The sequence below is a fragment of the Vitis vinifera genome, chromosome 4, assembly GCF_030704535.1.
Source record: "Vitis vinifera cultivar Pinot Noir 40024 chromosome 4, ASM3070453v1".
NCBI lineage: Eukaryota > Viridiplantae > Streptophyta > Magnoliopsida > Vitales > Vitaceae > Vitis > Vitis vinifera.
In genome coordinates this window covers 2,036,169-2,058,911 of record NC_081808.1, presented here as the reverse complement: position 1 = coordinate 2,058,911, position 22,743 = coordinate 2,036,169, and the positions used below count along the sequence as shown (strand labels likewise).

The window sequence follows — 22,743 nt, the reverse complement described above, 5'->3', positions numbered from 1 at the left end:
CTTTATTAGTAGAGACCCGACTTGAGGGGCTTAGAGGGGTGCTACGGTTTTTTATCGTACATTCCCGATAAGTAACCTGACACCCGAACCCGATCCGGTTTTTCGCATACCGTATTTTCCAAAATAAGGAGTCACACTTAGGGTTTTTCTTTCTTATTTTATTTACCCTTTAAAAATAAAACAAAAATAAGTGGCGACTCCAAGTCATTTTTCTTAATCAACAATTAAATCACTTTTCAAAATAAAAATCGAGAGTTCGCCATTTGAGTGGGAAACGCATTGAGCCGAAATGCGAGGTCGACAGTGCTTTATTTAGCAAATTTTATGAAATACTGAAAAATTACTCGTAATGTTAAAAGATTACTTAAAATAAGTTTAAAAGTAATTTCAATAAATATTTTTAATTTTTCTAATACTCAAAAATTAAAATTTTCAAAGTGTTAAAAAATAAAAAAATACTTACAGAATAGAATCAGTACTAAACGTACTTTTACTATGCTTTAGATAGTGATTTTTTTTGAAGTGTTTTTAGTGAAAATATTTTATTTGAAAGTGTTTTTAAGAAAATAATGTATCAAGTGTTTTATTAAGTGATTTTTTAATATTTTAAAAGTTTTTTTTAAAATTTCCTAATTTTTTTTTTCAATATATATATATATATATATTGATTAAAAACGCTTTAATTTTGATAAACGATTTCTAATGTATTTTGGAAACACTTGAGAGGTAATTTTGATAATAATATTTTAAAAAGGGTTTCAAATAGAAATGCCGTAAAGATACTCCTAATATCTTTAATTTTACTTAATATCCATTTTTAGGTTACAATTATTTTACAAACCCCTAGGGCCTAGCCTAGTCTTCCCTAGTACAACCGCACAGGAAAAAAGGCCAAAAACGAAGGGAAGTTGTTCGGTACACTAAGCTCCACCGCTTGTCAACATCTCATGGGCTTAAAACAGAGAATCTCGTACTATTTTCTTGACTTTCTAAATTTGATCCAATAATCCTTCGCCACGTCTTCAGATTCTCCGCGCTCGATACCACCCAATCACCCCCACAATAAAGATAACCGCTAAGACCCCCAAAGTGAAGCCAACGGATCTCACTTCTATAAAACCGCAGCCCTCTGTCTCTCTCTTCTCAAACAATAATACCTGAAATTCCACAATCTATCTCTCTCCTCATCGCCATGTCCACCATTTTTAGGGCTCGCCGGACCGTCGAACCCCGATCCGGCGGCAAAGTCGTGAGAGGCCGTAGAATCGCCGCCGCCAGAAGTCCCTACTACCGCCCGACTTTGGAACCTCCGGTTCCGGAAAACCCTAGCTGGCTCGTTTCTACTACTCGGATGATTGCCTCCGGCGCTGGAAAGCTTATCTCGTCCGTATTCGGTTCCGACTCCTCGTCTTCGTCTTCTTCGTCGTCCTCGGCTTCTTCCGGCGGCGAATCGAGTGCAGGTGATTTTTTTATTTTTTATTTTAGTTTTTCCCCGGTTGGTTGATGTTTTATGGGTTACTTTGATTTCTTTCTTTGGTCTGTTTTGTTGCGGAGGAAGCAATGGAAAGGGAGAAGAGATTAGAATTTGAGGCTCGGTTTGGATCTCGGATTGTGTTAGGAGAAGTAGGAGGGAAGGAAGAGGGCTTAGGAAAAGAAAAGAAGGAAATTAGGAAACAAGCTTGAGCTCAATAAATTTATTGTGCACTCTATCTTCTGTTTCCTAAACTTCCCTTTTTTCCCTTGGAGTTTGAAAATATATAAATTTTCATTACATTTCATTCCTATTGGTATTTTCTCGTAGTACCAAACAAGAGGATTTAGATTTTGCTCTTTGGTACTTTTTCCCCCTTTCGAAGATCTTACACAGTGTTAGCATCGGGTTTATTGTTGTGGTTGTTGTCGTTGTCAGGGATATAAGAAAATGACAACTGAATTTGGTTAGAATTTAATGTTGACATGGAGATTTGGTTAATATTTACGTGACCCTCGGGACTAAAACTGACGCTTTACTTGAATTAAGAGGGTGCAGTTAGCATGACTGCGCACTGGCCTCTTTCTGATTAGTTGTAATCAGTCCTCTGCCCTGTCATTTTTTGGGGTAATGATTGCATTGTGTTTCCAACTATCATGGCCCATTAGTGCTTAATGCAGACAAAATAGTCTCATGTGCAATCAATGTCGCTATTAACCCACACTTGGATCACGAGTTGAACTGATTTTTGTGACATGGCACTTCTTTTCTCGTTGAATTGTATTTGTCTTCTATCTCATGATAGAATGCAAAGAATGAAAGAATTGCATACAAAGGAAGAAGACATCATAGGAAAGACAAAGAGTACTTAAAATCTTGATAAAATAAGACCAAGGAAGAAAAAGAAGAAAATCCCAGTCGCTCAAACCCTTAGTTGGTGAGGGCAAAAATTCCCTCCAAATTTTTATAATATAAATGCCCCTCTTTAGCTGAAGGTACTAGGGCTTCGATGTAAGTGCTTTAAAAGGTACCGAATTAAGATCCTCTTCCATTTTCTGTTTCCATTGGGTAACAACTTATTTTTAGTTTCATTTTATCACATTCATGCTCATCATAAGATAGTTTATTATATTTCATCATTTTTTGTTAGTTAATCCTAAATAATTTTTTACTTGTGAGATATCAATGAAGCTTAATCTATACTATTGCATTTACTGAAGAGATGTTGTTACCTATCAAAAAAAAAATTTACTGAAGAGATGTTGTTGCTCAACCATGGAAGCCGTTGACCTCTTGGTTTCAAAGAATATTCTCAAGTTTACAAAAAACTGACATAGTGTTTGATTTCATATAAAAATTTAAATTTCAGATTCTATAATGGAGCAGAATTAACTTCCACCATGTTTTGTGGGACCCACAACACTCGCAGCTTATCGCTAATTTCTAGTCATTACAAGCTTAGTACCTTTATTTGCTTTGGTAAAGCTTCTGAGAACTTTACCAATTTACAATTTTTTTTTTAAACAATTTATGCAGAGGATAATGTTGATGATGACAACAATGATATGGATACCTCTTCTCATAGGGCTGACAAATTGACCAAGGTTAGTGCAATGAGCTTCATCTCTTTATCTGGGTGAGAGGCATGTGTATGATTTGAAAATTGAATGATTTTGTTATTGTTATATTACAAGCTTAGTTCATATACACTTTTAAGCTCTGATAAGTTTTCATCTTTGTGCAAGTTAGTTAAGACACTTAGTGACCATGTCACCTAGAGTGAATGGAGGCTTCCAGTTAGTTTGTTTCTTTCACTGCCTTTCTACATCCCGTCTGACTGTGTTTTATTTTTTTTCTGTAAGTACACTAAAAATTTCCTACCAACAACTAGGCTCTCCTTACTCTGGCTTGGGCTCACACTGTTACAGCCCTAGTGGGCCTTGAGCTGGGTGACAATTTCAATTCCAATTTCAGGTCTGGCTTTAGGCCCACAGATTATGTAAAAACTAAAAGGTGGGAGTCTTTGAGGAAAAAGAGAAAAGAAGGGGTTGCTCTAATTGGCTGGGAGAGAAAAACTCTCTATGTTCTATTTAAAATCATTCCTCCCCCACCTTCTCTTAAGTCACTACAAGAATGTTTTCCCACATCGATTAGGGGAAAAGTATTGCCTCCCTCTTCTCTATAAAATCGATTCATTTCCCAATTCATCACACTGTTTGCGTTTATTATGATTCACTAGTTAAAATATTTTAAATTGAATTAAAATAATGTATTTTACTCTTATTGTGACAATGTTACAACTAAAAATTGATTATATTACAAATATATTTCAATCCTTTATTGAGTTAAAATCTTAAATTTTGCTATAATTTCACTAAAATAAACAATCATTATGATTGAAAAATAAATATATTTGAATCCTTGGGGCTCCAAGATACTATTTTGGGCACCACCACCTGTCCACTACATCAACCGCTTTCCACTGCTTTCTCTTAAGTACCTCACAAACATGCCCCTCTAAAGCAACCAATCTAATCCTGGTTTAGTTTGAAAGGCTTCTAACTGGTTTTGAAAGGGTTTTACAAATCTAAATTTTGGTATATGGGAATGGTGATTTGAAGAAGGAAAAAGTATTTTTCTCTCCGTCTCACAAAAGTTATCTTGGAGGCTAAAAAAAATCTGTTGAAAGTTGTATTTTTTAAACTCTAAAAGATGGTACCTATGCAAGAAACAACTTGAATTTGCGAGATGCAACCTTTTTATTGCAGCTTTTTGAGTGATGTCATTGGATTGGATGGGGAGCTCCTTGGACTAGACTAGAATTACAACTCAATTTTATTTTTCATGGAGTTGCCAACTCTATATAAATTTTGAGACAAAATCCAAATCCCTTGTACCCTAGTTTCTTCCTTTGATATCCATCACATGATTTCCTTGATAAAAAGGCGACACAACTCACCATTGGAACTTTTGATCTTGAATTGGTGATTTGGCCTAACAAAGGGAGGTTTTTTGGAAGCAAGTTATTTGTGGCAAGTATGGGGAAGAAGAGGGAGGGTGATGCTCCTATGACGTGAGAGAAAGTTATGGGGTAGGTTTGTGGAAAGCCATCAGGAAAGAATGTGATACTTTAGGTGGCAACATGGCCTTTTCTGTGGGGAATGGAACAAGGGTAAGATTTTTGAAGAATAGTTGGTATGGCGACGATCCGTTGTGCGTCTCTTTTCCCTCATTATTTGCTATAGCATTAGAGAAGGAGGCTTGGGTGGAGGATGTTTGGAATCATTCAGAAAGGGGAGTTTGGGCTCCTAGGCAGCTCAATGATTGGGAGGTGGTTGTTGTGGAGCACTTTTTTCAAAGATTGCAAGGAAATAGGGTGTGTAGGGAGGTGGATGATCATGTGGTTTGGACAAAGTCAAAAGATGTTAAATTTTCTGTCAAATCTTTCTACAAGGCTTTGGAATTGGAAAGACAAGGTGATTTCCCTGCAAAGGTGGGTTTCTTTGCTTGGGAGGTTACCTGGAATAAGGTCTTAATTTTGGATTAGATTTAGAGGGGGGGTGGCCATTGGCCGACAGATGTTACTCGTGCCTCTTAGAGGAAGAAACACTTGAGCATATTCTATTGCATTGTGGCATGTCGAGGATGCTCTAGCACTTGTTGTTTTCTCTTTTTGGAGTGTCGTGGGTGCTTCCTTTCTCAGTTAGAGAGACTTCATTAGGGTGGTATGGTTCTTTTGTGGGTAAAAAAAGGAAAAAAAAAATGTGGCGAGCTGCTCTTGTCTTTTTTGGACTGTTTGGAAGGAAAGAAATAGGAGGGCTTTTGATAATGAGGGGCGTACGGTCCAAGGGCTTAAACTTTCTTTCCTTTGTAATATTTGGGCTTGGACTAAGGTGTATATAGTTTTCGGTCCTTCTTCCATTGTTAATTTTGTGGATTTGTTGGATTCTGTTTGAGGGGGTATTGTTTTTTGTTCCCCTTTTTCTTTTTTTAGGCATTCTTAAGCATCCTTTGTATACTTCCTGTGTACTTTGGGGTGACTTTTTAATATATTTCTTTTTACCCATCAAAAAAAAAAAAATGGTGATTTGGCCTGACATGATAGTTTCAAAAGAGAGTTTTATAGACATTCTTATAATTAAATTGTATTGAACTGTGACTTTTGCTTCTCAAGAAGAGCATTGTCAAATTTTTCCTTAAGTTTTTTGGAAGAAATAGAATTTCAGGATTGGTGGATTCAACTAACTGAAGGCATCTCCATGTAATTTGTCGTGCTGTGTAGAAGAAATGGTTGTTCATTATCCGTAAGCATCAGGCTGTGTACCTTGTGGTCAACATGTTTTAAGTAGTTGCCATGACTGGTAGCACCCAAAGCTTCCTCAACAAAGTTATTCACATGCAGAGACACACACACAAATTGATGAATTGGTTGATCATAATCTATTTATGTAGTGCCTTGATGCTTCAATATTGGGGTATTTAGTTATCACATAACTATGTGAAACATTTCTGGAAATTTTTATCATCAACCATGCGATTCTGAGTTCCTTTTTTCTTTTCTTTGGGGGCCTTATTGTTGAAGACTGAGGCAGCAACAGAAATTATTAAGTCCTTCAGGAAGGAGCCTCAACCATCAACAGGAAAGAGTGAAACAAAGTGTTTAATCGAGCAGTTACTTATGCAGGAGACCTTTTCAAGGTATTTGGGAAATTATGCTTCAATTTTTATGTATGATTTTTGTCAAGGTACTTGCTCATTTTTACTTTTATTTTCACTTGTAGGAGAGTCATAGGGCTCTTTTTTGCTGTATAATTTTTTGAGAGGTTGGGGTCCCTTTTTTGTCAGTTAATGTGTCCTTTATTTTTTAAGTTCTTGATGTAATATTTTTGCAAGAGATGTATGCTCCAAATTTTAATAGATTAAAGTTCCTTATTGGCATTTTGCTTCAAGAACCTTCTAGCATGTTGTGCTTCTTAGCTTCTGTAAACTTCCACCAAATAGTATCCCGTATGAGTGGCTGAAGTTCAATCTAAGTTGAAGTCGTAAATGTACACCATATTTCTTGTTTTTATTTCATACTGGTTCCTTCCATGGCATCTGCAAATTAATACCATTTCTAAAATAATCTGATCCCTAATCCAACAAACTCAAACATAAATAACCTGGCTTGCTCCCGAAGATAATTTGGAAAGCTTGCTAGGATTTTATTTTTTTTTGTTCATAAATAATCTGGTCCGTAATCAAACCAACTTGAACATAATTGAATTGGATCTAAGCAATCAGACCAACAAGACCCTAGTTCAAGCCCAGAAGTTTTAGTTTGGTTTGAGCTTGAGTTGTTGGAGGTTAAGTAGGTTGGTCTTAAAGTTGAGTTGAGCTTGGGATTAATTGTCACCTGAGCCGGTTGAGTTGCAGTCCTAACAATAACAGAAGGAATCACCTTCTACATGTTCAAGTCCTGAATACCCAGCTGAAAATGGGGTTTCATTTGCCTTTTTGGTTGTTCTAACATCGACTAGTTTATAGATCTTTGGCCTTTTATTGTCAATGAATGGAGACTTTATGTTTAAGTCCTAATGAACCTTTCAGCCACGCACCTACTCTTTATCCCTTGCAAAATGCATATTACATCCACCTTAATTTGAAATTGGTACTCACGATTTTAATGATTTAATTCAAATTTATGAGATCAAATCTGGTGCATCAAAAGATAGGCAATGATGTCATATTTTGAATCTGGCTTAGAGTTTTGTTTCATCAATGTCTGTGGATTATGTTTACTTATCAAAAAAAAAAAAAAAATGTCTGTGGATTATGTTTGGTGGCTAATGATCTTTATTCCTTGGAATTGCCCGTTCCTGTTTAATCCTGTTCTGCCAATTGCATGGAGCTGAGTATGCAGTTTGCACTGCTTTTCTGAGTTCAATCCATTCTTTTATTCAAATACATCCCATTCCAGGTTTGCTCTCTGTTTGGGATCCATGGGTGTTCCATTGCGTGAAGGGAAAGTACCTACTTATGATGGGGGGTGGGGTATGTATACTCTTAAATAGTTGTCTGATGGATTGATTGAAAGATATAGAGCTAGTCTTGTTGCAAGGGGATTTGCCTAACCTTACTTCATGACCTTAACCTCCCTTCCTTTATAGTTTGACCAAGTGACTTCGTAAGTACTTTCTTTGTTGCATGGCCCTTCACCTCTTCAAACTGGTTTTTATTCCTATTTGCTTTTTTGAATTAGAAAGAACTTCATCAACTCAGCAATTGAAGTGGTAGATCTTGAATCAATTTGTTCATCTGTTGCCCCATTACCTAGTAAACTCTCCTTAAATTATAGATTTTTAGTTGATAGTGAACCATGAAAGAGTTTGCAAAATTTTATCTTTGCTCACGCTTTGGTCCTAATTTTATCATTAGGATGTAATAGGGGCATTCAATTACTAAGGAATAACAGGCAATAGGCAGAGTTTGTTCGACAATTTCAGATCATTTTACATTTATTTCTCTACTTACCTGCTCTTATGAATGTTAAAACTTTGACCAGGGAGGAATGTGATAGGTTAATAGAGATTATTAGATCGCGAGCTATAGGTTGTCCTACTGCAGAAGACGGATTGTATGGGAGATTAAGTGAGCATCCTGACAGAATAGTTGACAGTGGTATGTTTTACCAGAAATCTTGTAAATGCAAACAGAAACCAAAAATCTGTTTTCAGAATAACTCTATATGATTGATGGTGGTAATTTTATTGCAGATGCACCAATGCCTGATCTCAGAACAGCTGTAATGGAGGCAAAAAAGTGGTTAGAGGAGAAGAAGCTGGCATCAAGTTTGAAGTCAGGAGTGCATCATGAGACAAGCACTTTGAATTCTGTCATGCTACCACATGTTAGTAACTCTTTCTTGTGATTTTTTAATGCCATGCTTCAAACTCTATTGGTATCCGGGTCATAGTTTTATTAGGTGGCATTAGGTTTTCATGATTTGGGTGGTGTTTGTATTTTTTATCTGAAATTTGAATTGTGCTGAATTTGATGTAAATTTGAATAAAACTGAATGTCTTAAGTGGTCATGTTGTTTTTTTTGTTAATATTTGAATGTTGTTTAGTGTTGAGTTGTTTATTTTTTATTAATGTCCAAATATTGTTAAGTTTTAAGTTTGTTTTTTTCTTTATATGTTAAAATATTTATAACATTAATTATTATATTTTTCTTATCTTAATTTGAAAACTAATAATTTGAAAAAAAATAGTAATTTAACATATTTTCAAGCATTTCAAAATATCAGAAGTTATTATCATAATAAAATTTTATGATGATTAATTATGTAAATAATAGGAAATTGGTAATTGGTAATTGTTGAAAGAGAGAGAGAGAGAGAGAGAGAGAGAGAGAAAACCTTAATTCTCATTCATATGATTTAACTTCTTACAATAGATAAATATATATATAAGGCTAGGTTAAACTAACTACCATAAATGTGACCTATATTAAAAAAGGAAAGAAAGATTGTACACTATAAATACATTATATTCAACACTCCCCCTCAAGCTGGAGCATATATGTTATATACACCAAGCTTGTTACAAATGTATTTAATCCTAGGACTTCTGAGAGATTTAGTGAAGATGTCTGCTAGTTGATCATTTGAATTAACAAAACTTGTAGCAACACACCCTAATGCGATCTTCTCTCTAATGAAGTAACAGTCAACTTTAATATGTTTGGTTTTTTCATGAAAGACTGGATTGGATGCAATATGTAATGCAACCTGATTGTCATAGACTAGCTTTATCTGTTCATCTTTTCCAAATCTCAATTCCTGAAGGAGTTGCTTCAACCAAATGAGTTCACATGTTGCCAAAGTCATAGCTCGATACTCAACTTCGGCGCTTGATCTGACCACTACATCTTGTTTCTTACTTTTCCAGGATATTAAGTTACCTCCAATAAAAACACAATACCCTGAGGTGGAACGCCTATCTGAGGGTGAACCAGCCCAGTCTGCTCTGTGTAACCAACAATTTGAGTATGACCCCTGTCTTCATACAATATACCTTGACCTGGTGTTCCTTTAATATATCAAAGAATGCGGATCACAACATCCCAATGGTTGTCACATGGTGACTGTAGAAATTGACTAACCACACTCACAGGAAAAGAGATGTCTGGCTATTTGATGGTGAGGTAGTTCAGTTTGCCTACAAGTCGTCGATATCTCCTAGGATTTCTTAGAGGCTCCCCCTGTCCTGGTACAAGTTTGACATTTGGATCCATAGGAGTGTCAACAGGTTTACATTCTAACATACTCGTTTCTTCCAAGATGTTTAAGGCATACTTCCTTTGTGACATAACCACACCTGAACTGGATTAAGCTATTTCAACTCCCAGAAAGTACTTGAGTTTGCCCAAGTCTTTGGTTTGAAAGTGGTTGAAAAGGTGTTGCTTTAGTCTTTGGATACCCTCCTGATCACTGTTTGTAATGACAATGTCATCCACATAAACTATCAAATAGATGCACTGGTTCGAAGAGTTATGATGATAGAAAACTGAATGATCTGCTTCACTCCGAAGCATTCCAAACTCTTGAACAACTGAATTAAAACGCCCAAACCATGCCCGAGGAGACTGTTTCAAGCCATATAGAGAGCGGCGTAACTTACACATTAAACCAAACTCCCCCTGAGCAACAAAACCAGGTGGTTGCTCCATATACACTTCCTTGAGAAGTTCACCATGAACGAAAACATTCTTAATATTTAACTGATAAAGAGGCCAATGACACATAGCTGGTATGGATAGAAATAAGCGAACAAAAGCAATCTTGGCAACAGGAGAGAAGGTATCACCATAGTCACAACCATAATCTGAGTATAACCTTTAGCAACCAAGCAGACCTTAAGGCGATCAACCTGACCATTAGGACCAACTTTAATAGTGTAGACCCAATGACATCCAACTGTAGATTTACCAGGAGGTAAAGAAACAAGATCCCATGTGCCATTGGAGTGCAAAGCAGTCATTTCATCAACCATTGTCTGTCGCCACCCAAGATGAGAAAGTGCCTCACTAGTGCTCTTAGGAAGAGAAACAGAGGATAAAATAGAGACAAAGGCAGAATAGGACGAAGATAATCGATGGTGGCTCAAAAAATTATAAATAGGATGAGGATTACGAGTACATCGATTATCTTTCCGAAGAGCAATAGGCAAATGGTCAGTAGATGATAGGGCCGGGGTAGGAGAAACCGGTGGGACAGGAGGTGAGTCATCAGGTACCTCAGCTAAAGAGAGAGGAGGAGCAACAACATGATGTCAACGATGATAAACCTGAAGAGGACGAGAGAGCGCATCTGAAGGGGGGAATATATAGGGAATTGGCAATACTTCAGAAATGGGAAAAGATTCAAAGGATGAGAAGAATGGAGAGTCCTCAAAGAAGGTGACATCAGTGGAGAGAAAATAACGATGAGTGTCAGGGGAATAACAACGATAGCCCTTCTGAAGTCGAGAGTATCCCAAGAAGATGCATTTCGTAGCCTTGGCGGAGAGCTTGTCCTGTCCAGATGTGAGAGTATGAACAAAACAAGCACAACCAAAGACACGAAGAGGAAGGAAATAAAGAAGTTGAGTAGGAAAAATGAGGGAATGAGGGATTAGGTCATGTAATATAGATGAGGGCATACGATTAATCAAGTAACAGGTTGTAAGAACAACATCACCCCAAAAACGAAAAGGAACATGACTATAGAGAAGGAGGGTACGAGCTGTCTCAACAACATGTTGATTTTGATGTTCAACAACCCCATTTTGTTGAGGAGTATGAGCACAAGATGACTTATGGAGGATCCCATGTTGGGACATAAAAGAAGTAAAGGGTGTAGAAAAATATTCCCGAGCATTGTCACTGCGTAACACTCGAATAGAAACATTGATTTGTGTTTGGATTTTAGCATAAAATTTCTGGAAAATAGAGAATAACTCAACTCAATTTTCATTAAAAATAGTCAAGTACATCTTGAATAGTCATCAATGAAAGTGACAAAACACTGAAATCCTAAAGTAGACGTGGTCCGACATGGACCCCAAACATCAGTGTGAACAAGTTCAAAATGAGACTTTGCCCGATTATTCAAACGTTTTGGGAACGAGACACAAGTATGTTTCCCAAGCTGACACGACTCACATGCAAGCGACAACAAAGTGGAAAAACGAGGGACCATCTTCTGGAACTTGGAGAGATTAGGATGACCCAGACGACTGTGAATGAGAAGAGGAGTATCGGTGGAAATGCAAGCTGCAGGAGATGGAGGTGATGTGAGGTGATAGAGGCCTTGAGACTCACGCTCTATGCCAATCGTCTTCCCCGTACTCCAGTCCTGCAAGATCACAGATTTATCAAAAAAAGTGATAGAACAGTTAAGAGTGCGAGTTATTTTGCTGATGGAAATAAGATTAAAAGGACACTCAGGGGCATAAAGGACAGAATGGAGAGAGGTAGGGAAGGGAGAGGATGAGCCAAACCAATACCTTTAGTCATAGTTGGGGAACCATTAGCTAAAGTAACAGTAGGTAAGGCAGAGGTAGTAGTAATAGAGGAGAAAATGTGTTTATTACCAGAGATATGATCAGATGCTTTAGAATCTAGAATCCATGGGCCAAGAGAAGGAAACTGAGTAAAGCAGACAAAGACATTACCGATCTGGGCAACAAAAGTAACAGAAGCTGATGTGGCTGCCTGATATCGGAGATAGGTATCATAATCACTACCAGTCAATTTTTCCGATGTGATAGTAGGAGATCCAGAGATGACGGATGTAAAAATAGGATTTTTAGTCGCCATATCCACTTCACCTGAGATTGAATCACATTTGGATCGAAGAGAGCCCTAAAGGGGGGTCGGATCATAGCTATGGAAGAAGAACCTGGTATGTCGGGACCCAAACAAAGGAGAAAAGTGACTGGAGATGAAGAAGAGGTCTTCCCAAGGCACACACAGGTCTCGGCCAAGGAAAGGAGCTGCCGTCGAAGGCTGAAAGAAGATCCGCGGAGTCTGAAATGTCAAAAAAATGGAGAAGCAGGGTTTGGAGAGGACTGACAGAGGCTTATAAGTGCAAGACGGTGCCGGACAAGCCTGTTGGTAGAAGCTCGGCACCAGAAAGTGGGTCACGCGCCCTCACATGCCGGCGCGTGGATTGGTTTTTGGCTTCGGTGCTTTGAGAAAAGTTGCAGATCTCCTCTTTGCGCTCCTGATGATGTGGTCAGTGTAGGAAAATATTGCTGGGAAAAAAAAAGTCGCCGAAAAAGTCATCGGAAAATATTGCCGGAAAAATGTTGACGGTGATGAGGGTTTTCTGACCATGATATGGCTGACTGGAAAACTTTAAGAGATGGAAAAGGTGACCGGAATGAAACACGGTCACTGGACGGATTCCCGGAATTAATTACACGGGTAAACTAGAAAGAATAAAGTTTTCTCCATTGGCTCTGATACCATGTTGAAAGAGAGAGAGAGAGAAAACCTTAATTCTCATTCTTATGATTAACTTCTTACAATAGAGAAATATATATACAAGGCTAGGTTGAACTAACTACCATATATGTGACCTATATTAAGAAAGGAAAGAAAGATTGTACACTATAAATACATTATATTCAACAGTAATTGGTAATTGATAATTGGATAATAATTAGAATTTCTAATTATGCTTGGTTGCTATATAAGTAGTAGGAAATTAATAATTGGGTAATAATTAAGATTTCTAATTATGCTTGGTTGCTAAGAAAATGTTAGAAATTTTCTGAGTTAACATTTTGAAGTTAAATTTTACTTTTTCCATAGGGACAAAATTGTCTTAAAAAAAGTAATAACTTTAAAAATAATCAACTCTAATAAGGTCTTAAGTCTTAAAACAACTACTTTTAAGACTCTTATATTAGCTTCTTGTTCGTCTAAAACCATATAAAATGTTTATATTGGGTCTTGGTTCTTTAACACACATTTAACTTATGAAATAAGGTGAGTTGTGCCTTCTTGAGGACTTCCATTGTCAGCCCATTGAAATGGTTGAAATCATTTTGCTTCTCATGAATCTTGTAGTCTCATGTTTGACAAAGATCACTAACTTGAAGGCTTGAGGAGATACAACAAGCCCCTATATCATGTTTGATGAAGTGATAAAGAGAGTTGGTTTGGCAAGATGCCTTCTTCTTTCTTGTTAACCATGGTTAATTTTCATCTTGGTTGCCTACTTCTCCGAAGCCTTATAATGTAGGACAGCTCTAGGATTGTTGTCTACAATCAAATAGGTGGGCTAGCGTTTTTATTTTTTAGGGTTTAAGGAGAGGAACAAGGGATAAAGTTCATGGTAGAGAAATAAAATAAAAAATATATAGAGAAAGAAGATACGAAGAAGAGATAGAAACCTTAGAGTCCTTCTAGGAGTCTTACCTAGAAGAAGATCAATGGAGTCTCATCATTGAGAATTGCAACTCTTGGAAAAAACTAATATTATTTTATTATCAATCAATTACTTTGATTTACATTGGTTATCCTTATTTATAGGTTTTTCTAAGAAATCCAAAGTCTACTAGGATTTTAATAACCCGCTATGACTCTAATTCTAATTATCTTATAATTAGCTAATCCTAATTTGACTTCAACAAATACTAGTCCTGTTTAAAGTCCATTTATGTCTTTCCTTTTCTTTCTTGAATTTACTTTAAAAGGCTTCCCCAATCACCTTATCCAAAAAGCAAAGGAAAAAAATGCAGCTAGGCTATGCCATCCTCCACAAAGCATTTATTTCTTTGTGAAATGACACACAAATATCTAACACCTTGGGTGGATTTTGAATGGCCTAACCTTAAAGCACACATCAAGTATGCCCTTACAAACCCTGGTGTGCATTTATTGGTATGACCAACTTCATCATTTACGGAGTACTGAAGAACTATTCTTTAGATTTAAACAGGTGTTATTTACAATAAGTATAATTCCAAGTTGGTTGTATCTAATGCTGATTCTTAATACTGTAGGTTAATGAAGGTGAAGCAGGTTCACCAGTGGATATGGCCAAATCATATATGCGGACCCGTCCTCCATGGGCATCCCCATCAATGAGCAATGAACTCAAAACACCATCACCAACAGGGATGCATCTTTTCAAGGAAGAAACACCATATTCACTTGGTCACAATTCTTTGTCCTCATCTAAGGTGCTGTTCAGAATATTTAATTTTTTAAGTTTAATATTTTTTGGTTGTTGGCCCTATGCTTGCATTTATCATATAATGCATAAGATCTTGTGGTTTTTGATACTAAATTAATGTTCTGTAGAAGGATGTTTATCACCTCACCTTTGGTTTTTTTCCCCTTCTAATCTGAAACAAAACCAGCTCATTTCTATTAAATGAAAAGGTTAAGAAGGATGAGACATCTTTTGTGGTATACAAAACCTAATAAAAAAACAAGAAGAAAAACTCCACAAAGAGGAGCAATACAATTGCACATTTGAGAAAGAAACAAAACAATCATGAGCAAACCAAAGATTTTTACTAATAAAATTCAGGGAGGCAAAAAAACACCAAAAATTTTACTCCTCTTTTGGCTAAAATATCCACCACTTGATTGGCAAAGTTAGGAACCCAAGAAAAAGAGTATCCTAATTTTGCAATGGTATCAAAAACTTGGTGAAGCCAGCCATCAAACTCCCATGAGCCTCTTTCCTTCTTAGTCACCTAACAATAATGAAATCTTCCTTGATGAGTATATTGGATAGGCCCAAAGCTTTTACTTGCACAAGCCCCTCACTGTACTACAATAATCTCCAAGCAACCCTTCAATCCCTTGGTTTATCCAAGTGAAGGCCTTTACTTTAGGAGGGACTTTAGATATTTTTACCTTTAATTTGGTTGCTCAATCTTGGTTGACAATAAAGGTGGGTGAAATTTGCTTCGGAAAAAGAGTTGGTATGAGGTTTGGCTTAGATGCATGAATTTTGCTAGGATGATGAAGTGGAAATTAGTGCATGGAGTTCATCAAACTGGACATGGTAATGATTGATGGCAATAAGGTCTAAGAAAAATTTCTAAATTGATCAAGTGCTAGCAGTTGTGGCTGTGATTAGTATAATGGAAACAAAGTACATTAAGACTTGAGTTCTGATATTTATTCTTTTCCACCCTTTAATGTAGCAAGATATAGTGTTATTTGAAGGGATGAATGCTGGTTATGATATAAGATGGAAACAAATTGATGAGTCTGAATTTTGTAAAGAGAGATGGATAAGAGAACACTAAGCCTAGCAATCCCACCCTGAGAATTGACATCCACTCAACTGGGGAAACAAATGATACCATCTAATCAGCTTACTGCCTCTCTTTCCGTTACTCATTGTTGTCTACCACACCAAAGTCAAAGCAGGCCCGTTAACATCCAAAATCATTTATTCAGCTTTATGCAGTAATTTGGGGCATGAACTGGAGCAGGGAAAGCCTTAGCCCATGGTGGATTGAAAACCCTTCTGCCTAGCAACCAATACACAGGGATAACAGCCCTTGTGGTTTTACAAGTGATTTTGTTTCGCTTTCATTTCTTTATTTTTTATTTTTTATTTTATTTTATCTTTTTTAATCATAAATGAAATACATGAACCTGACATCTCTGAACTTCAAGGCTTTCATCAATAAATTAAATGGATGTCTTCATCATCTACATTTTTGCAGCATCTATTATGGGAAGGGAAAGGCAAGTTTCAAATAATTCACATACCTGCATTTCTCATTGTCTTGTATTTGACAATTTTCCCATGCTTCAAGATCAAATTTAATCTGGATTATTTCCTTAGGCTAGATTTTTCATGGGAAGGATGCGGTGGTCTTTTTGGTTCTCAGCTCATTATGCAGTCTTCTTAACTTAAAAATAAAATAAAATTGGAGGTATACGGATGTTGGTACTGATTTCACTCTGTTATGGTTTATCTGCCTAAACTTGAATGCAGCTGAAGAGGGATGCTTTTGCCTCTGGGTCCTGGAATATCCAGGAAGAAATACGAAGAGTGCGTGCTAAGGCAACAGAAGACATGCTTGGCAGTTCCCCTTCCATGAAAATTGATTTGTCTGAATTTGGACATAAGGCCAGCCAAAATTCCTTAGTAGCTGATAGAACAGGAGTGGGTTTGAGAGACAAAATGCACTACTCAAATTCTTTAACAGCTCTCAAGTCAATAAATGCATCTTCAAATTTGGCCTCAGGGCCTGCAACATGTCTTGGTTTGGCAGGTGTGGTTTTTGCTTCTTTGAGGACAGAATGTTTGGTTTGTTGCTTTTGTCGTTAATGGAGGAATAGGCAGCCTAATTGTCAAAATAATTTCAATTTTCAGAATATAAAGAAATTAACATGTAGAAAATCTAAGACATGGAACCTCGTTTTCTGCCATTCAGTTTCTGATACAACACGAGATGGGTTTAGAAATGGAGCTTTATCATTGAATCCGACTATTTCCGTTTCTGAACAAAATCAGGTACCTTTTTGGTGAAACCTTGTAATCTCTATTTATTTATTTACTTAGTAATATATTTATTTTTTAAATAAGATTTTGGTAATATGCCTATTTAATTCTGCAGGATGTATGGACATTTTTTTAGATTTTTCTAATACTAATTGTGATAACTGCTTTTCTGTAGTTCAGGTTTTATAATCATTAACTTATATAACATATTTCATTCTTCTTGTTGTGCTGTGCAGGAAAAGGAGGGGGAAGTTGATGCTGCTTCTAACTCTCATCACCCTGTTACTGTGGAGGTTGCTTCAGACCTACATAATGGTACTTATTTATATATATTTTTTCTTTTGTTTTTAATCTGCATTCCATCATTTATAGCATTTCCTTTTGGATCAGATAGAGGTCATAAGTGAATAAAATAATAGAATTGAGTGATGATCAGAATCTAGAAGAGTACAGCTCTTAGTTGGGGAGTAGCATTTCCTCTTTGGTCAGATAGAGATGATAGGCCCATAAAATAATAGACTTGAGTGATAGTCAGAATCTAGAAGATTGTAGCTCTTAGCTGGGGATTATTAAATGTGATTTACTGTTTATAAGTGGATTTTGAAGCGCAGAGCAGGGAATAAAACAATTTTGGCTAAACAGAAAGTGCTTATGAGTAAGTTTACATGTTGAAAGTGAGTTCCTTCCTGTCATTTTTTTGACAGGAATGCCTGGAAAACATGGTATTGGATAATGACTTATATTGTATGTACCACAATCAAATGTCTCTATAATAGTTACATCATGGAGAACATCTCTTTGAGCCGTCAACGTTGGCTATTTGGTGATTTCCTATTGAATTTTCTCTCTATGTTATGTTTGTGGATAATGGATACGCATTAAAGAATATTTTCTGTTAAGGATTCAGTGTATGCTGGTTTGATATATGTTATCGGTGCATTACCTAATGACTTAAGCTTTTGGTTTAACTAATAATTTAACATGGTGTTTAAGCCTTGGTTTGCTGACTTCCCTCATTGTTGATCCCATGTGTCTGCAAGATGAGGCTGCATATACAGGGGGATATTAACGGTTTATCCTAAATTAGCTTAAGCAACTTGTTGGCCCAGTACCTAATGGCTTAAACTTTTGGATTAACCAAGTTTAACATTGTCAATTGGGTTTCACTTAATAATAGTACTACCAATTACGACTGTATTTATGCTCCAATTGCATTGATATGATTCAGATGCATAAGCAATAACATATGGTTTTGGTTCCTTTTTCTGGAAAAAAGGGTTTAATCTTTAACAAAGGAACTTATATTCCTGTTTCGGTGATGTTTTAGATATGCTGAATTGTGGAGTTGAGCTTCCTGCGCCAGGAGGTGTTGACACTGTATTGCAAAAGTGAGTTTTTTATTTCATTTTTGTCAAGGTTAGGTTATTTTTTATTTCTGTTGCCTAATTCTTTAGCTATTCTCTATAAATATTATTTAATTTCTAAGTAATCTCTCCAGTCTTGAGTCTGGTTTGCATTTATGTGATTAAGTATGAAACAATTTCACAATCCATCTTTCTATGGATCTTCAGAAAGTAGTTCATTTGGTATTTGGCAGCACTATATCTTTTGACTTGTTTTGTGATTTTGTTGGATTATTCATTCTCTCGTTGAGATTGTAATTATATTAATTTGCATGCAACATTTGACTACAATCTATTGTTGGCATAAATCTTATTTCCAAATGCTTTATTCAAACCCACATTGGATGCTGATAATAAGAACTCTTCATTTACACAACCTCATGAAGCCTTTAAATGATGATTTTAATTTCCCTTGCACTTTCATTATATTTAATTTCTCAATATGCTTTTGATATTTTCTGTAGAACACATTTAGGGTTCTCTGTCTGTCTGTCTTGTCTCTTTCTTCCCCTGTATGAACTGCAATTTCATGCAGGCCCACCTTGGGGGAAATTGAATATTTGAGCAGAAAATAATTTATTGTAAAACTGAACAAAAATCATTGGCAAAATATCCTGATATCAGATATTTCCCTGAGTTTGAAGTGTGGGAAGCCATTGGAACCAGGGTCCTGGTTTTGTCCCTGGTTCTATTCACACACACACACACACACATGTATGCACACACATTCACACACTCTGTCTGAAGTTCTAATACAATTTTATTGTGGTGCTTTTGTTCGTTAATATAAATGGTACAATTTCGTCTCTTTATATAACTCATATACTGCTTCATTTGTCATAGTGTTGATGGTGATGATTGCACTAAGGACAGCCATGGGCTGGACCAGCAGCTCAATTCTGTGATAGACAGCAATGTGCAAGGTAAGGATTTTAAACCCAGGGATTCAATTCATAATATTCAGTTTGTTTCATCTTATTCATGCCTTAACGTTGTACTTGACATTTCATCTTATTCACAAAAATTTTGTAACCTATCATATAAATGTTTGTGAAAATATATATATATATATATATATATATATATATGTAGATATAAATGTTTGTGAAAAGTAGAAGAAAGCATCATTTTTTTCTTTTTTATTTTGCAACACAAGTATATATTATTATGTCACAAATAATTGGTTTCTAAGACAGTGGCTTGAGATGTTTTAAACTCTTTATCTAGTTAGTACCCAAAGCTGCTCTCAAATATTTGCTTATTCTAACTTTTGGAAATTAAAATATTCTAACAGTTTAGTTTTCCCTCTGAAGTTTCTTTAACATTGACCACTATTTTCCTGAAATTTTCAACCATTTAATCATTATCTCTAAACTGGATTTCTACCTGGTCGCTGAATTTAACATCAATGGAACTATGGACAGACTACCTCTTTTCTTAGATCTTACAGATGTGTAATTTAGTTTTGGTTGCATACTTCTTGTTAAAAGGTTATCCACATAATGAGAGGTACTGATTAATTGTTGGGTTTAATCTAGATTGTCACTTGGCTGATTTTATGATAAATTTTATCTTGTTCATCTATATATTTGTTGGTTGACTGGAAATTAACACCTTGTCTATAACCATAGCAATTCTTGTAAACCTTGAGGTTTTGATCATTGGAACTGCCATTCAAATCATGTAATTGCTCATTTTGAGATTGCCATCCAAAGGAAACTCCATAAAAGTTTTTTCCTTTCAGGATTTTAACCTCTTTTTTTTTTCGGTAATTAAAATATTAAAAGGGATTGAAAAAAGAAAAACTTGGGCTCTATTTGGGAAGTGTTTTAAAAAACAATTATGAAAAATAGAGTATGTTCATAAACTGTTTTCAAAAGCAATTTTCTATTTTTAAGAACAAAAACAGGAAAACAAGTTTGAGTCGTTTGAAAACCCGGAAAACAATATTTTGTTATTAAAAACATAAAATAGAGTGTCTTTGAGAACATATTTAATTGTTTACTAAGATTTGTTTTAAAAATTAATTATATAAATATGAAGAATGATTGAAAATAATCACTATAAATAAATGATATTTTTTAAAAACATTTAAAATATAGAAATAGATGAAAAACATTTCAAGTTTCTAAATAGACTTTTGTTCTACAATATATCATAAAACAATTTTGAAAAACGGTTTTTAAAAACTATTTTTCATAATTTTTTTTCAAAAACACTTTCGAAAAAGAGCCTTTAGAGCCTGTTTGGAAACTACTTTTAAAGACAGTTTTCTGCTCTTAAAAATAGAAAATTGTTTTCCAAGTTTGATGTCATGTTTGATTCTTTTTTTGATAGATTAATAACTTGTTTCAAAAACAAGTTGTGTTCTAGAAACATATTTTAATTGTTTTAAGTTGTTTTCACTTGTCTAGGAGGCACTATTTTAAAAAATAATTATACAAATATGGATAACGATTAAAGAACTTGTTTCAAATATAGGTTGTCTTCTGAAAACATATTTTAATTGTTTTAAATTGCTTTCACTTGTTTTTAGGTGCTTTTCTAAAAAATAATTGTATGAATATGGACAATGATTGAAAATGAAGCATTATAGAAAAAAGTTATTTTTTAGAAATATTTGAAAGAGCAAAGACATTAAAAACATTTTAAGTTTCCAAACAGACTTTTGTTTTAAAGAATATGAGAAAACTGTTTTAAAAAATGTTCCCATTATGCATTTCTTTATGATGCTCCAGGTAAAAGAGATGTATGGAATGCCTCACCTGGTCAATAATGAAATTAGAAACAAATATAATCACACATGGAGATACCCTATCTGAAGGGTTCTCAGTGAGACCATACAGAAGTAGCGAAACCATAGTTCCGCGGATTGATCAGTCATTAGGGAAAGCTTCCTCTGCCTTAAGGGAAGGGACTGCTTCTTCTGGTTTGCCTACCATTTGTTACCCATGTTAAAGAATCATTCTCATCGGTAGCTTATTCTTCCTGTGAATGCTTCAGCTGCAAGAGTAAATGATGGAAATTGTTTGACATCCAAAGAAGGGGCTGGATCTGATGGCAATTCTACTGCCAATGGTTTTGCTTCAGGACCCAGGTAATAGTCGGTTGATCACAGTTCCTCTTATTGATGTGTTATTAAAATCAATGCTTACTAAATATTCTGTCCTTCAGTTTACATGTACCATCAGATACAGAACAAAACCCTAGACCACATGACGACGAACTCAATCCAGTGAATGAAAGCCATGACAAGGCAGCAGATGCTCATGGAGGGGAGGTATCCTGTGAACTATTGAGTGAAGCTTCCATGGAGGTCCCCATCGTAAATGAAACCGAAGGCTCCCAGAACAGCTTCAGCTTGCACCATGAGGAGTTAGCAGATGACCCTAGAAAGCCAAATTCAAAACGCAGTTTAGCAGGGAAGGGCAACGTGGCTGGAAAGCAACAAGCGAAGAAACTGACCCGATACAACAGAAAAGGCCGGGGACGGGGTATGTGATTCAATTTGAAAATCCCGCATCTTTTTGTACCTTATGTAATATTTAGTGTAAACTAGCCTAGAAAAATATTTTCCACGGCTAGGCATTTGTAAGCCGTAGTGAGATTGATTTCATCATTGGGCTCGAACAGAAACGACACAATGAGTTCAATACAATGGGGTTTGTTAGAGAGATAAAAGGCTGAGACTTCCCTCCAACTAGAAAACCGTTGATGTTTCTAACTCCGTATGATTTATCTTCGTACTTCCTTGTCGAGTGGCTGACACAGGTAAGCTAAATACACTTACATTTGTAATAATGGATGGTATTTGTTGGTTTGGGTCAAATTTCAACATGGTTATGCTGGTTTTTCGATTTGGTATCAGAGTTTTGGTTCACTAGAAATTTTCCTTTCCCTTCGATTGAGTGAAGCCTTTTGCTTTTATGTCAAGATGTCGTCGGTCAAAGAAAAAACGTGTTGTTGAGGCCAACCTTATCATTCAAGAATTGTGGCCACCGTCAAATGGTAATAGATTTTTTTTGTTATTTTTCTGATAAGTATTTACAGAAAAGGCAAAAAGTATTAATATTTTTTTGCCATTTATTTTGACCTTTTGTAAAAAAACAATATAAAAAGTTCTTTAAATATTCAAAATTCAAAAGACAGGGAGAATGATTTATTTTGTCTTCCAATCATTTTTATTAATCTAACATCTTATATTTTAGATTGTTTATATTAAAAAATAAAAATAAAAGAAATAATTTTAGTTTTATTTTATCCAAATTTAATTATTCAAAACAAAAGAAAAATGTGATAAATTTAAAGAAATGAATTTATTCTTCTTCTTTTTTTGTCATTTATATTTCATATTTCC

General features: G+C 35.6%; 1 protein-coding gene across 3 annotated transcripts; it reads left to right on the top strand.

The window, feature by feature from the left end:
• The first annotated feature begins 1,088 nt into the window (after positions 1 to 1,088).
• Positions 1,089 to 22,253, top strand: LOC100257691 (protein KAKU4). Of its 3 annotated transcripts, XM_002280553.5 has the most exons (13): positions 1,091 to 1,460; positions 3,008 to 3,075; positions 6,054 to 6,169; positions 8,016 to 8,131; positions 8,227 to 8,360; positions 14,510 to 14,689; positions 16,474 to 16,753; positions 16,916 to 16,995; positions 17,220 to 17,298; positions 18,311 to 18,371; positions 19,230 to 19,309; positions 21,390 to 21,483; positions 21,561 to 22,253. In XM_002280553.5, exons 1-13 carry the CDS (start codon positions 1,193 to 1,195, stop codon positions 21,886 to 21,888), a joined length of 1,884 nt encoding a protein of 627 aa, XP_002280589.3. In that variant the 5' UTR covers positions 1,091 to 1,192; the 3' UTR covers positions 21,889 to 22,253. The 3 variants fall into 3 exon arrangements, with proteins under 3 accessions (XP_019075105.1, XP_019075104.1, XP_002280589.3); XM_019219560.2 differs by lacking the exons at positions 21,390 to 21,483; positions 21,561 to 22,253 and adding an exon at positions 21,125 to 21,380 and having other exon boundaries at positions 1,089 to 1,460; XM_019219559.2 differs by lacking the exon at positions 14,510 to 14,689 and having other exon boundaries at positions 1,090 to 1,460.
• Positions 22,254 to 22,743: the final 490 nt, after the last annotated feature.